General features: G+C 37.8%; 1 protein-coding gene across 2 annotated transcripts in view; it reads right to left on the bottom strand.

The window, feature by feature from the left end:
• Nucleotides 1-15,448, bottom strand: part of RUNX1T1 (RUNX1 partner transcriptional co-repressor 1) — a 112,443-nt gene that overhangs the window by 22,986 nt on the left and 74,009 nt on the right. For both annotated transcript variants that reach the window (XM_058823287.1, XM_058823371.1), the window contains 4 exons: nt 12,112-12,293; nt 4,085-4,335; nt 2,693-2,778; nt 1,867-2,068 (listed from right to left, as the gene is read on the bottom strand). In XM_058823287.1, coding sequence (XP_058679270.1) covers nt 1,867-2,068; nt 2,693-2,778; nt 4,085-4,335; nt 12,112-12,293 — 721 coding nt within the window. The remainder of the gene's footprint in view (nt 1-1,866; nt 2,069-2,692; nt 2,779-4,084; nt 4,336-12,111; nt 12,294-15,448) is intronic.

Below are 15,448 nucleotides of genomic sequence, written 5' to 3'. Positions count from 1 at the left end.
GTGGACGTGTTAAAATTGAATGGACTCCAACCAGTTCATTTGTACCCACAGTACTGCAGAGCTGACTGATGTATCCAATGCCAAAGCCTGTGCTGTATAACTATCTTTTAAGCCAGAAGACTTTGCTGTTTCCAAGAATTCATCTTGACATATAGACGAACAAATGCTAATATAGGGATCTAACTGTATGCTTGATCTTCATTTTATCTTACGTACCTATTGTTGTGGTGATGACAATTTTGCTTGGATTGTAATATTATCTATGAAGTTTTGATGAATGTCCTGAGTTCCAGTTTCATTAGAGAACGTTCATTTTTTCTACCTACTAAGTACACAAGCAGCATGGCCTGTCTCTTTTTGCATCACAGCTTCACTAGAGAAGTGAGCCACTGCTTTAGATCTATTCACAAGTGTTCTTCCTGAAGTTGCAAATGTGATTGATGTTTCAGATGCCGTATTTATGAGTCTTCGTTTACATTACATTTAGCACTGTTCATACAAGCCATTACCTGAATACTTTCTGAGAAGGGCTCCTCTAGGGACTAGACTTATTAGTGAACTATGGAAGCATTTCCATAACCATTCCTCCCACTGATTGGAGCACATTTATAGAGCTATTGACTCAAGTAATTTGACATTCACACAAAAAAGATTTGTTTGTTATCAAGAGGCACCAAATATTACAGTAGTAACTCTAGAAATTTACTAAGAGAATGATGGAGATGGGATTAGATTTTTTTTCTGTTTTTCTATTTGCAATTAAATAAATTTTTGACTTGGTAAGTTATTCTTAAAGGCAAAAGGAAAACACAGTTAAAATATAGTTGCAAAATAACACACATTCTACTGATTCTATTCTGGAATTCTAGTAATGAACAGAATTTATGATGATTTTGAGTAGATGGCATTGGATACAGACAACTTATTTTTTTATAAGGCAATATTAGACAAGCAAGCATAATCTCCTGACATTTTCAAAAGAACAAGAAAACTAAAAAGGTATCACTGAGATGTTGCTTTATCATATCTGTTATGAAAGTGAGGAGATGGGGCAGAAAAAGGCCAAAATACTAGTAACTCACAGAAAGGCCCCAAATTAAAGTTTGTTTTTATAGAGCAGAGTCCTTTCAGAGTAGTTGTGTGCACACTGTGTGAGAGTGACTGTGAAGGTCTGCAGGGAGGACAGCCCCGCTGTTTGGTCTGGTCCTTGTAAGGTGGCTGCAGCCCACCCAGCTCAAGCTCTGCTGCCTGAGCCAAGGCCTGGACAGCTCCATGGAAATACACAACAAACAGTCCTCAGACACACCTGCAAAAGCTGCAGTGATGGACAGAGACCTAGGAGGATCATGCATGCATGAGTGTGAGCATTCCAGATCTTGTTCCTTTCTTAAACAGAAACCAAGTGCACCTAAGAAGTGCCTAGAACTTTACAACTCCATTTCCTTAGAAAGACAACTTCCAAGTTAAGGAATTTGATTTAAGAAGGTGAAAGCCCTCTATTTCAAATTGCAATCCAGGAGCACCGACAGATTTTTTTAAACAATCAGGGAAGAGAAAGAGTCAGAAGGGACAGAGAGTCACTGCACATCTCACTGCTTTGCCTCCCCTACATGACAGTCTGTCCTCTCACCCCACCCTCTCAGACTCTGCAGAATGGAAAGCAAATTACCAAGCATCACCCAAAAAACCTCAAGCCATTCCACCCAGAAACACCACTGTTTGGGCATAAGAGTTATAGTGAATCCAGCAGTCAGCAAGAGAGGAATCATCACTATAGCAGAAGAATCAGAACAAATGCAAACATCATCTATCACTTAGCTAAGCTTAAAGAGAATCAGCGCACGATTTTCAATGAGGATACTGTACCTAACGAAACTGGATCTGGATTCACTGGACTCTGCTGTCTGGAATGACTACTGCTGCTGTTTCCACCTTTTTTTAAATCCTCCGCATCACTGTATCGCCGTATCCAGTAATTCAGCTCCTCGCGGTCTGCTTCCTGACATCGCCGTAGGACAGTAAGAGATCGTCGGGTTTTTTCCACCATGTCCATTATACAGTTCAACAACTGTTCACAGCAGTGGATGGAGCACAGAAACAAAGAAGAAATTTTTGTTCACAGAGTGACATCATAATAAAGAAAACATCAATGTACTGGTTGCATGGGTTTTAATAATGAAGGAGTCCCTCTCTGTTAACCTCAACTATAGCTGAAAAATTCTAGGCTTGCTTTAAGAATGACAATCCCTTCCTTTTTAACTGGTGATCCTAAACTATACAGATAGGGACTTACAGGAAAAAGAGCAAAGACGAGAAAAAAACTGAACAGGCTACAACCCTGTCACTAGTACTACATGGCACCGGAGAGGACACAGGATGTGGTCCAGAACTGATGTCTACAAATTTTACAAGAGATAATAAATTCAGGAACAAATCCGAGCCTCAGATCCAGTGTTTATAGAGAAAGTCCATTCCTCTATTGGCAGACTGTAATAATTAGGATAATGCAGGAGACATCAGCAAGGCCTGGTATGAACTATCTAATGGGGAACATCAAGCCCTCTGATTTAATAAGCAAAGCTTTCAAAACCTGTCATGGAATTCAGATAGGTTTTAAAATAAAAATTTTAAATTCCTATCTTGGAAGGCCTCTGTTCAGACAATTACACATAAAGGGATATTTAGCCCTTACATGGTCAAGATGTTTCCACTCTTCTGCCCATTCTCTGTCTGTTAGCCTGTGATCAATCATTTCTTCTTGACGTGTGCCATGCAACCCTGCCAAAGAGGAGCAAATTATGTTTACAATGTTGGAAGTCCTCTATGGGGGAAAAAAAAAACAGAAAAAAAAAGAGCCTATAGACAGAACCATCATATATTACCGTTCTAGCCTCAGGAATGTCACCACAAAAAAAAAAAAAAAAAAAAAAAAAAAAAAAAAAAAAAAAAAAAAAAAAACCCAAAAAACCCAAAAAACCAAAAACCAAAAAAACAAAACAAAAAATAAAAAAAACCTTTGCTCTAAGTTCTCTTTAGTACTTTTCCTCACACAAGATGCTACTATTTTGTCCAATTTAATGTCTTAAATTCTGTAAGTTCTATACATTGTAAGATGACCTTTCAAAAATGGACGTAACTCTTTCAGACTCTGCACAATTACTGTATACATAAATATAACATAATAAAATATATAATTTTTCGTTTGCACTACTTGAAGTCAGCAAGGCAATTATTTGGTAACTCACTGCATATAATACTAGCTGTACTTCAGAGAGTTGAAAAAATATTAGTATAAACTCAGTGTTATTTCACTAAATACAGTAATTACTACCATGTCAACAGAGCATCATTAAGGGTTCATCCCTCCACAGATGTTTAAACAACATGTGGTTCAAATGTAGCACATATATCAGAGCAGCTGACAACATGATACAACCAAGCCAGTATTTATTATCAACACTCAAGGGGAACCAACACTTGTTCTTTGCTTAGCCTCCTCTGTACAGATGCTGAATATTTGTAAGTGTTGCTATTTTACTGAAGATTTGTTTTAAACAAGGAAAATCAGTAAGTGCAGATGTGAAACAAAATCCAAGAGTATCAGGCATTCCATTAAATCAAATTGTGCTGCATGGGGTGTGGCTGGTGCTTCTGCTGTTCACATCCTCCACCCATGTTTGTGTGGACATGTCACACACAAACCACTTTTTTGAAAGATAACAACTTTCTTCTGCTCTAAACTGAAATCAAGCTATTTTGATGTTGCTATCACCACAAATCTGACATTAGAAGAAAAAGGCTCTACCTATCACCTATCCTTGCCCGTCATACACCTGAGTGTCCATGTCATCCATATAGCTTTGAAAACACAGGTTCCTTCCATTTCTGTCCCTCTTTCTTAGAGACACAATTCAATCCACTTTTACAAGTACAGATCTGAAATAAGGCCATTAGAAGCAGCTGGATGGACAAACACCCATAAAGGCTACATCTGAACTGCAGATAAAAAAGTCCTGTTCACAAAATAAAGTTACAAGGGAAACAGAAACCTAAAAAAACAATGCAGAAAATCAACGTGCCTTACCCATAGGTCTGTTTCTGTCCCTGAGGTCCCTGTGGTTGGGGTGTCTGTATGAGTCCCTGTAGTGGTGGGCAATGGCCATATCATCCAAACGATAATGCTGAGGTGGAGGTGGGGTGGGATGAGGCAGACCATTGGGCTGATAAGATAAGCCATTATTTGGACTGTACCGCTGGCCTGGGCTAATAGTGCAGGGCCGCTTGCTTGGATGCTCTGAGTGCAAAGGCTCTCTGTCAAAGCCGTTTTCTTTGGTTCTGAAAAACAAAACAAAGGAACTTTAATTCACTTAGTGAATAGAAGGTGGGAATATGCACCCCCACATACACATGCAGCTTCAGGAACGAAAGATTGTTCTTCAATTTGCTCCAAATGTGTGGTGTTGCAGAACATTTCATAACACTGCTGAATCAAAACATACAAAGGACTCATTCACCTTGTCTAACCATCCCTGTAACTTGAGAAATACCATCAGGGTGACCTTCTGACAGAGCCACCTAACGAGGGGCTGGAGAGCAAGGAGGCTTTGCTGAGATCACAGACTGACAGCGTAGATACACATGCAATTGCAGAGGTGAAACCATCAACTGATACATGAAATTAGGGACCAAGAAATTCCAATATTCCGTAGTGCTACAGCTTATAGTGACTAGGAGAAACCTGCTATTCAAGAAATGGTTTTGTTTTCAAGAGGATACCGTAGTGAATGCCAGTGTGCTGAAGCCCAGCATACCATGAGCTCCCATCAAGACCAATGTCACACAGAGACTTTGGGGAAGAATTGACTCTAAATGATGAGAAATGCATCCTTCAGAGATTTTTGCAATATCTGGGCAAAGGTGCTGTGACTATCATTAATTTTGCAGGAAGATGTGGCTAGACTCAAGTCCTCAGTAATGTTCAGGACTTCCCACTCCATTAATCTTAGACAGGGGCTTTATGCTCAGGTGACTTGGAAGAGCTACTGAGGAGAAGGACAGGGGGTTTTTTATGTTCTAGTTACTCTTTAATTAAATTCATTATCAGCTATTTCCAAAGAACTCTCTACTTGACACCTCTGCCTGAGAACCTTGAACTCACTCCAAACTAATTCTCCATTAAAACTGTATTTTAAAAAACTCATAAACAAACAAACAAAAAAAAAAGTAAAAGAAAAGAAAAAAAAAAGAAAGGAAAAACAAACAAAAAACCCCCAAACTAACAAGCAAAAAAAAAAAACACCCTACAGTTACTTCAACAGGTTCACAACCCTTTTGGGGAGGTTTCATTTCACTGAAATGTTTGGGTTTTTTTAAACCACATGAATAAAGAAAACCTACAAAATATTAGTTTTGATCAAAAAGTTTCTTATATATAAATATTGCAAACTGAGGTTTCATTCCTCCCTCCATAAGCTGCTGTTATATTCCAGCTTTTTTATGAAAGAACTTTATCCTCTGGAATAAAGGGATGGCATAATGTATCATTCCTAGTGATAACACAATTTTTTGACACTGAAGGTAAATTTGAGCAAATTTTCTTGTTTGCCTATTGTTAAAACCAACTGCTCTACAACAAACCTTCCCCCAGAAACCAATCAACTACCCTTGAGGGACCATCTGTGGGGAAGCAGTGTATTGTCACCCCTCAACAGGTTCCCATTTAAGGCCAATGAGAGGAAGGATGAAACCAAATCATTGCCAATATCCTCTGAGAGAGAGAATCAAACTAAGATCTTGTAATTAGCAGCAGGAAATTAAAAGATGGGCTGCATTGTTTTCAGAAGGAGTGAAGCAATTTCTCAGAGACCTCACCAAAATTACTAATGCCAGAGAAGCTGCAGGTATATATATATATATATTTTACTAAACTGTAATTCGGCAAAAAGGAAAGAATCTTTCCCCAGCACAGCTGGACATCTATTCTCATTTGGGCAGATATAAAAGACATACTTTGCTAAAGTGGAGCACCTACCTTGTTCCAAAAGAAATGCAGCATGGCTGTGAAAACACCTAACCAAGAAAATCTGAGGTCCATCATATATTTTTTATTATTTTGGGCACGATGTACCTGCTTGCAATAACTCCCAATGGTGGTGATGTTTCTGACAGCTCTTCAAGACAAGTTTGCATTTAGTGGCTTGCGTGTGTTTTCTTTGCACATTTACTCAAAGTCAGTGTGCCAATCTTCCAGTTGTCAAAATACTATGCAAGCAAAAGAAATTGACTTTTCTGTCTGTACAAGGCAAACTAATAACTCACATAAGTCTTTTAGTACCACAATTAGAATGTTCTCTAACTTCGATGGGTAAAAGTCAGAAACAGCAAACAATTAAGTACCTCATTGACTTGGTCACTGAAATAAAACTGGGACAAGTGGGAATCCAGTTTTCCTTTTCTGCACTACAGCTTGATGTTAAAGTCATATATTTTCATACAAATGTATATATTTGCACCTAATGTACAGGTATTTCTGTGTTTTTTAAGACTGCTTTGTACTTAATTACCTTAACTGGAATGCACTACTTTAGCTTGGAAAACACATCAGCATATCCACTGAACTCTGACTAACATAGAAACTAGCATGACTCTTGAAAACATATTTACTGAAATGATGTTTTTGCTATGTCTTTTCTGGGCATAAAAATTTAATTCTACAATTTGTTGTTATATTTTCTGCACTGACCAAATAAACAGCTTACCATAATACCAGAATGAGACTGTACATAAACTCATTTTTTGTTTCTGAGCACATAAAAATATATAAAAAGGTAACAACTTAGAAAACCTCATCAGAACAGGAACTGCTGCCAAATTTACTATATATGAATAGGGTGATAAAAGATGAGGTACTGAAGAGTGCCATAATTCAGATGCTCTGAATTTGACCTACTAGTCTGCTTCTGATCTCAGTCCTACTCATTCTTTCAGGTCTCACCCCCTTGGGGCAACAGCATTTTCCCAGGTGCCTGAGGAAGCACTCCTGTTTCCCAGTAACTGGCACACCCATGTGAATAGTAGTTCCAAATATAACACCATCACAATTTTAATCTGCTTTCATCTGATTTTGCAAAGTAACCAGAAGCTGTAGAGTGGAAATAACAGTGAATGCGTAGGAAACATAACTGGAACTTTTTTCCTTACTCTCTTGGCCACCTTTTTCCTTGATGTGCCTATAAATCAACAGTGTTGTTTGGAAAATTGTTAATATGACAAAGATGGAGTCCTTCAGCTATAAACACACAAGGGGTCATTTTCTTAAAGCCATGATTTACTTAGATTAAAGACAGCAGAATAGACACTACTTTTTAGCCTGTATGCATTTAATGGAATTTATGTTGGTTTTAGGTTGTGATTTCAGTTTTAAATTATGTAATTTATGGATAATTTCCTGGGTAGAAAATCTGACCATGCAAAACTGCCTTGGCTAGAAAATTGGGTTTAACCTGATCAGGAGTATTACACAAATTTCAAAGAACACTAAAGCCAGTTTACAAGAAGGAGACAAAGCTGTTCATCTACTATTTGAGCAAGATGCTTTGATTTAAACTGACTTCCACCAATAAAGGTTTGATGAATCAAACAAATGATAATGCTTTGCAGGAATAAAGTATCTGTTTATAATACTGTGTTACAGAAAAAAACTTACTTTTCTGCCTTGCTAACAATTCATATTACAAAAATTCTTTTAAAATTCCTCATAATTACACATGGCATACAAGGAGCACAGATGTAAGAGCTGTGAGCATCCTTCACCTTACTGAGATACTGAGGAGCCTCTTCAAATAAGATTTACTAACAGTATTATCAAAGTTTATCTCTGTGCCCAGGTACCTTCGACACCTATGTCATGTCATTGGTTCCAAGTGTACTGCAACCACAGAAGCACTTTCTAAAGTCACAACACAATCATAGCCACTTTTGTTTTCTTCTCACCCAAAATAATGCTATAAATTTCTAACAGAAATTTTTGTTATCCTATATCCACTTAGTAGAGAACTGTCATAAATGTAGAGTCACTACATGGCATGCTCACATGCCATCAGCCTTTTCCAGCAAGCTCAAAGGATGAGTAATTAGCAAAGTTTTTTGTTTTTAATGTATTTCAAATCATGTGATTTATAATTAAGCATTCATTCACCAAAATAAAAACTCACTGTGGTCCAAGTTCCTTTGCTTTACTACAGTAGAATGTAAACTCCAAAACTTGTAAACAAAACACAGTGAACACTTTGTTCATGACATGTCATGAACAAATTACCAAAATGTGTTGTCTCCTCAGGTGTCAGTTTTCCTCTCTTGCAGTGACTGATGGTTCCCAGTGTTATTACAGAAACAGATTGATCTTTTTAATGAGCTAGTTTAATAGACTCCAAAATCTCACCGTGGCTGCTCATCCGCGTCAGACCATATGCACCAAGAAAACATTCAGTAAAACACAAAGCTTGGCTGTCAGATTGCTCTATAAAACCTCACATACAGTAGACTTGGATATGCAGATAAATAACAAGAATTGGAAAATGGATATTCAAAAAAGGTTCTGAGATTATAAGCAGAATAAAAAAATACTGTATGTGGATTTTCTTCAACAAAAAATCATGAGGCAGCTGTAGTTACATGTAACACTTGTTCCACCTTCTTTGCCTAATCCTCTACTGTACTATTCCTCTAATGGAATTAATGGTATGCAGTTACCCATACCCAAATGAAAAATATAAACGTGTATGTATATATATATAACATATACATTATATACAATACATGCCTGTGTATAACTATATATCTATACATATATACCATATACCTTGGGAAGTGAAAAAGATACCACAGTTTACTTGAGTAAGACACACATCTGCAATCAAAATTATTCCAGCTGCACTTAGTTCTCCTGGAAAGAGGTGGCCTTTGAGAAATTTTTTGTCATTTACTAGCCATGGAGTCACAGGAAACCCTTCCCTTAAAGTATGTCTGCTATCTTCTGCTAAATTTTTATTAGTATATTTGAAAATTACTTCTATTTCTAAACAAAAGGTATATATATTTCCAGATGTTTCCTCATGCTCCTCTGTAAACAATTAAAATAATTAATAGTGTAATGAGTATAAAGCCAGCCAAGTATTTGGTTTCAAAACTCACTCAGTCTAGGCATGTTCAGCGTCTGAGGACAGCTTTTTGTGGTTGATTTACTTACATTAACCAAATTAAAAGGTATGCAGACTCCAATTCAATAAATTTAAGAATCTTTCCAAAAGCATCTTGTTCTTTTTACTAAATCTGTTGCACAAATGTTCTTGAGTGCACAAGACAACTCCACTGAACTTGGCTTAGCCAACACTACCACACATTTTTTTCTGTATAGCTTTTATTATAGTCATAGACAATGGAGACGTAGATGTGACCAACCAGTGACAGGGTTGCTTGACACTGAACAAAAGCAACTTATTTTTTAAGCTCAAGGTAACATTCCAATGAGCGCACTGGGCAGTCTCTTTTTCATGTGAGCCTTTTTCATTACAGCAAACAGTTGCAGGGTCAAAAAGAAAGTATGGGTTTTTTGAAACACCACTTCCCCAGAACTAAGGAGCTGAACTTCAGGCTGCAACTGACAGAAGTTGCTGCACCTTGGAGTGTGAAGGCCAATGGGACAGCCCATGCTACACCCTCCCTGGACCCTGGGAATTCAAACACAGGCTCTTACCCACAACAATGGAAGATAAAATGTCCACCCCTTACCTCAAAGCTGCATTGCTCCCCAACTGTTCACAGCCTAAGAGAGACTTCAGTTGTGAAGCCAAAGGCACTTGACTGTCAAGCAAAGACTCAGGAATTTTAAGAGCCTTTGTATGTATTTTAACTAAAAGGAAATGCTGAGAAGAAAATTCATAAACCATACACAAATATCTCTACGTCTGGGCCTCAGTTTTAACTAAAAGATGAAGGCTGACTTTAAAATCCAATATTCTCCTGATCTGCTGGTCCTTTTATGTGCTAATCTTATGTCCTTTTTGTAATGAAAATACCCTGTATTGGTTTTATAACAAAGTTCTTGTCCTAGTTTCTACCTGTGTCACCCATCTTCTCCCTCACAAGCAAGACTGAAGATAACACAGGTGAGACAGTACTTACTACAAAATAACCAAAATTCAACACTGTCAAACAGGGTCTCAAAGAGAGGGAGCATTATTCCAAATGCAAAGGAAAGACTTTATTTTACATTTTTCCTTTGTGGCCTTATGGGAAATATGACCAATACTCCTCTCCACAAACAGGAAAGAAAACAGTGAGTGAGTCGGGAAAGCACATCCCGCTTATTGTCTGTACTCTGTCAAGCAATACCTCACTGGCTTATGAGATCATTTCATATGTGTCTATCTCCTTAGAGGAAAAATGTTGTGTCTGCTACTGAACCGGAGTACAGCATGCTGACATTAAAGCCATTCACAAGATATTAAGAGGCCTTTTTAACAGATGTTTTGCTACACTACTCTGCAAAGATTGAGAATATACAGAACTACACCAAGCTACTAGATTTCAGCTTTGGAAAAATTATTTCATTGCACATAGTAAGAGAATACACGTATAATGTCCAAAAAGTAATCATCTTTCTCTTTCTGAGGTGCAGAAACATGCTTGTATTAACCCCAATAGCTCCTTCAGTTTGGTCTGGAAGTCTGGAAAAACTGGTGGAAAGAACATAGCTACATATAAAAGGAGCTTTTCTGCTTATACCTTAATTTTCTCGCTGGTTCATTGTGATTTTTCTGAAACACAATCTCAAGAAAACTAATTTCAAATACTGTCACATCTTTTTCTATCTAATGGCTATGTGACTTCAGATTTTACTGTTCACTTCTGGCTATGAGAAGTCTAAAGTTTTACTGTGAGCTTTCAGACTTTGTTTTCTGTTTATTTTTGTGCCATTCAAGCCTGTTCCAACACAAAAATGTCACCTGTAAAAAGTTATGAGGCTTCTTGACTTTACAAATCATCTTTTTCATTTAAAAGATAACTAGGATACTTGCATACCTCAGGCATACAGGTAGTGGTATGTGGCAGAAAAGTATAATAAAAGTTTTCCACACTATAAAACTCACGGCAAACAAATCAATGAAAAATACAATAACTGAGTTTCCCAAAGGTAAAATGTAAATGCCAGTTGAATTTCTAACATTAGCATAGGAAGGCAGTTAAAAATAAATAACCACAAGAGTAATTCCCTTGTAACACTAAGCAAAGAACTTTATTCCAAAAAATAAAAACTGTTCCATACCCCTAAAGCCACTGTACTTCACACACATTCATTCGCTTGTCCCATTTCTGCATGGACTCTCCTCAACTCAACAACAAAACAGATTGCAGTGAACATTTCTCCTCTTTGAAAGAAATACCCTTATGCATATTCCATGTATGAATATGGAAATATGGCACAACAGAAGGAGTCAAAGCCCTGAGTGTGCTCTGGGGTTTGCCCTGTACTTCCCAATATAAATGCCTAGCAACTCTCCTCACATTTAATGTTGAGTTAAACAAAACGTCAGATGCAAGGGACTTGCATATGGAGCTGGCATGATCTGCTGCTTGGTACTACATGACTGAAATACTGTGCACAATACAGTACTGGCTGACCATTACTTCTGTGTGGATATGACCACAGCATGTCCTGAGGTGACTGAATCAGTGTGTGCATGTATTATATTTATATACTCAGGAATATATATGTGTATGCAGCTCTCTCTATATATACACATGTATGTAGGTATGTATATGCAGACATGCATAAGCAGAACCTGTTATGAAAGGGCATGGGGAATAATTTTAAGCTAATAAGAGAGCAGATTCAGACTAGGAAGAAATTTTTAATATGGAAGGTGGTGAAACACTGGTTTCCCAGAGATGTGGTGGATGTACCACTTATGGTCATGTTGGATGTGAAGGACCTGCACCCAGGGAACACCACCCAAGTATCCCCCCAGCACCCACCCTCATGCTGCCCCTGTGCTGGGGGAGCTCAGCACCACACTGCGGGCAGGACAGGAAAGGTGTGGTGCTGCTCACCTGTCTGGAGTTCGCCTCTTCCCGTTTTCGTTCACATCGAGAAGCAGCTCTGAGGAGTCAACAGGTGAGGTGGTGCTGGCATCCAGAAGCAGCTGTTCGTGCTGGGCGAGGTACTGGGCTGGGTTCTGCTTGGCTAGCCTTGCACAGTGCAGCAGCTCCCGCTGCAGCAGGGGCAGATTGGCCTGCAAGAGAGCAGCACGTGTTAAGAGGGCAGCTTGCAAGCAGTTTCAAAAGAGATGAAGGAGAAAAATTAGAAATCAGAGCAAAGCCTGCCTTGAGTTGAAACTGTTGCCATCATTCCCAGCTAGGTTTGTGGTTAGCTGCCTGAAAGCAGGCAGCCTCCAAAAGTGGCTATAGCTGTACTAAATATGCATAGAAGGATGGGAGCTTACCAAAAATGTAACAGAAAACAGTAAATGCTGTGAGAAAACCAGGTCTGAGTGCCACATCTTTAAAGGGGGAAAAAGTATTGTTTTGGCTGACTTCTGCTTTCTAACTGTCTAAAACCTGATCTCCTATGGAGCAGCTGTTTTCAACAAGTGACAATCCTTTGCTTCACATTCAGACTGCAGTTAGTACTTGGAAAATGTCTGAAACCAGGGGATCTGCAACTCTATGAGCTGCCTCAGTCACCATTCTTTGAGGGCCTTGGGGAGAACAGGATTGAGAATAGGATTGCCCTCAGCCTTCCCATTACACTTGCAGTTGCACATTAAGATAAAGATTACAACAAAATCTCACGTTCCAGAGCTTCAGTTAATCACCCAGAGGGCTACAAGCCTCCTCCTAGCCAGATGTAGCTTGAAGGATTTCCGACTGTTCTTTCATGGCCCCACTGGGACATGGGTCATGGCCTGGAGATTACCAGGACTCAGACAAAGAGAACTGAAATGCAGGTTGATCACTGGGCAGCACATTTTGCCCATCTACTGAGGTCATACTTAGTTATATGTTTTGCCAGAGCAGGTGGAACCATATGTCCCTTCCCTCTGCAGAGATAGTTACACATCTTGGGAAACCTCTTCCTTTCTTTGCAGCACATGCCAACATAGATACTAAGAAAGGCCACTCATTTTTACCTAATTATTTTTTGTACCATAAAGGGATGTGCCTTGGCCTCTCTTGTTCCATCACTATTGCACGATGATTTTTTAACTCAGAATTTTCAAGTATTGGATTAAATTCCATGACCTTTAATAACTAAAGATAAGACAAAGAACTTCAGGAGCTTCCTTTGCTTTTGAAATAACTCTCACTTTGAAAAATCCAAACAAACAAAACCAAAAAAACTCTTATTTTTTAAGCAGGAAAATACTTCTGAAGTCAAAAAAGGTCTAAAAGTAATGTGCATGGAACCAAACAAAAAACAGATGGTCTGAAAAGTTTTGAGCTCAGGATCTTGGTAAATTACTTTGTTAGCATTATAACAATGACAACTGCTCCAGCACCTGTTGTTACCATAAAAGCAGAACCACTGCCACAAAAAATGCCAGAATAGTCAGTACATATGAAACTTTTAATAGTGGTGAAAAAACTAGAAATTTTTATCAGTTATTCCTAGGATGAAAAGACAGTTGGTTGTGGAATATGGAGGTCTTTCCAGACCTGCACTGAATGGAAATATTCTGTGAAAGAACCAAATATCTATTTTCTTTCAGTAATCAGAGAGATGGACTGACTGTGTTGTGAGTAGTGTTTTTCACTTGTTTTAATTTCACTGTTTATTTAAAAAGCTCACACAGAATACAAGTCAAGACACTCGACTACTTCAATTGCCTTGCGTGGCAGAAAATAGTTGGAAAAGTTCACAAATATTTACAAATAAATATCTGGAAGAAACAAAAGAATCAGATCTAGAATTTGACTACTGGTACATTACTAAAAGATGTATTACATCTCAGCAGGACTGTGAGGTAGAAATGTGAAGGCTCTACTTAGGAGGTGAGTAATGAAGGAAGAAACAACATATTTGTGTTCCTTTTCCACTATCACAAACAAAAAAGGGCCTTTTTAATGTATAGGTGCTCCTAGAGACAACCAAATTTTGAACTGTTCAGCAAAAACTGTGATTTATTTTACTTGTTTACCTTCTCCTAAAGAAATGTTCATCCTTGCCCTTTAACGATAAACATGAACATTGGCAGAACATTTATCTATATAGATTGAACAGATTTTCTTTGCACAGAACAAGCATGTACAGCTTTTAATACATTTATTAAAAGCAGATAATTCAGTTGCTTAATTTTTAGAAGTTAGTAAAGAAAACTATGATTGGCATGTCTTATAATTTGGGCTTGTAATAGCACAATGTAATATTTAGACAAATACATAACTCAAAGTCAAGAAAAGCAGTATTTAAAAATTTATAGTTCAGCTCAAGTATTTTCAACCTGCTCAAAACATTATTCTAAACAATATTTATCAAACCATATATTAATAAATAATTTGTTTGTTGGGAGAAGATTAATCAGGACCTCTCTATAGGTAGGTCAAGTGTGCAGACTGCTTCTGGTCCCTATTGCCCTGATACACAAGAACTAATTTTTGGGAAGATAACGAGAACTAATTTTGAATGCAGAATGAAACATCAATATTCTCCCTATTGCAACTTGAATGTACTCATAGAGACTCTGAAACCAACATGGCCTTAGACACAGAGGATTGTGCAGAGGTTCTGCTCTGATAGCAAAGGCAGCTCTCTACACCTGCAGCAGCCCTTTGCTGCTGATGCGGATATACAGACTTCTGTACCTCTGCATGTGAGACATACAAACCAGTTCTCAACCAAAAAAACTCTGACTGCAAACAAACATGGCCTTACTGGCTTCCACCACCCTAAATTGTCACACTTCAGTGTCTGAAACATGCTCCACTTCTGTTTTGGATTGGGCTTTATATTCTTCAAGATTTAGGTGGAATCATAGCTTCCTCCATCAGCAACAGAAACATTTTGAGTCTTATAATTTAAATTGAAAAGGTATCATTAGAACATAGTATAAAATTAAGTTTTGAAGTTTTTATAATTGCAAGTTTAAATAAATTATTACAGATGTATTAAAAATAAAGATTTAAATTAAGACAAATTTGTTCAGAGAGCCTGAGTAACTCAAAATTATCAAATCATATTTATACTGATGCCTAAAACAAATATGCACAGAACATCTATTGAAAAACGGTGTTGGCAGTACTGAACATGTACACCATGTACCACTTAAATTTAAGAGATTAAATGCTGCTTGATATTAATATAGAAAATATGCACCAAAAGGCCAGTGAAGGTTTCTGCAGTTGAATGATCTGATTTTCCTGTGAACCAGAACTGGTAGAAAGATAAGCA

The sequence above is a fragment of the Ammospiza caudacuta genome, chromosome 1 (genome assembly GCF_027887145.1).
Source record: "Ammospiza caudacuta isolate bAmmCau1 chromosome 1, bAmmCau1.pri, whole genome shotgun sequence".
NCBI classification, from domain to species: Eukaryota; Metazoa; Chordata; class Aves; order Passeriformes; family Passerellidae; genus Ammospiza; species Ammospiza caudacuta.
This window is presented reverse-complemented; position numbering and strand designations above follow the sequence as displayed.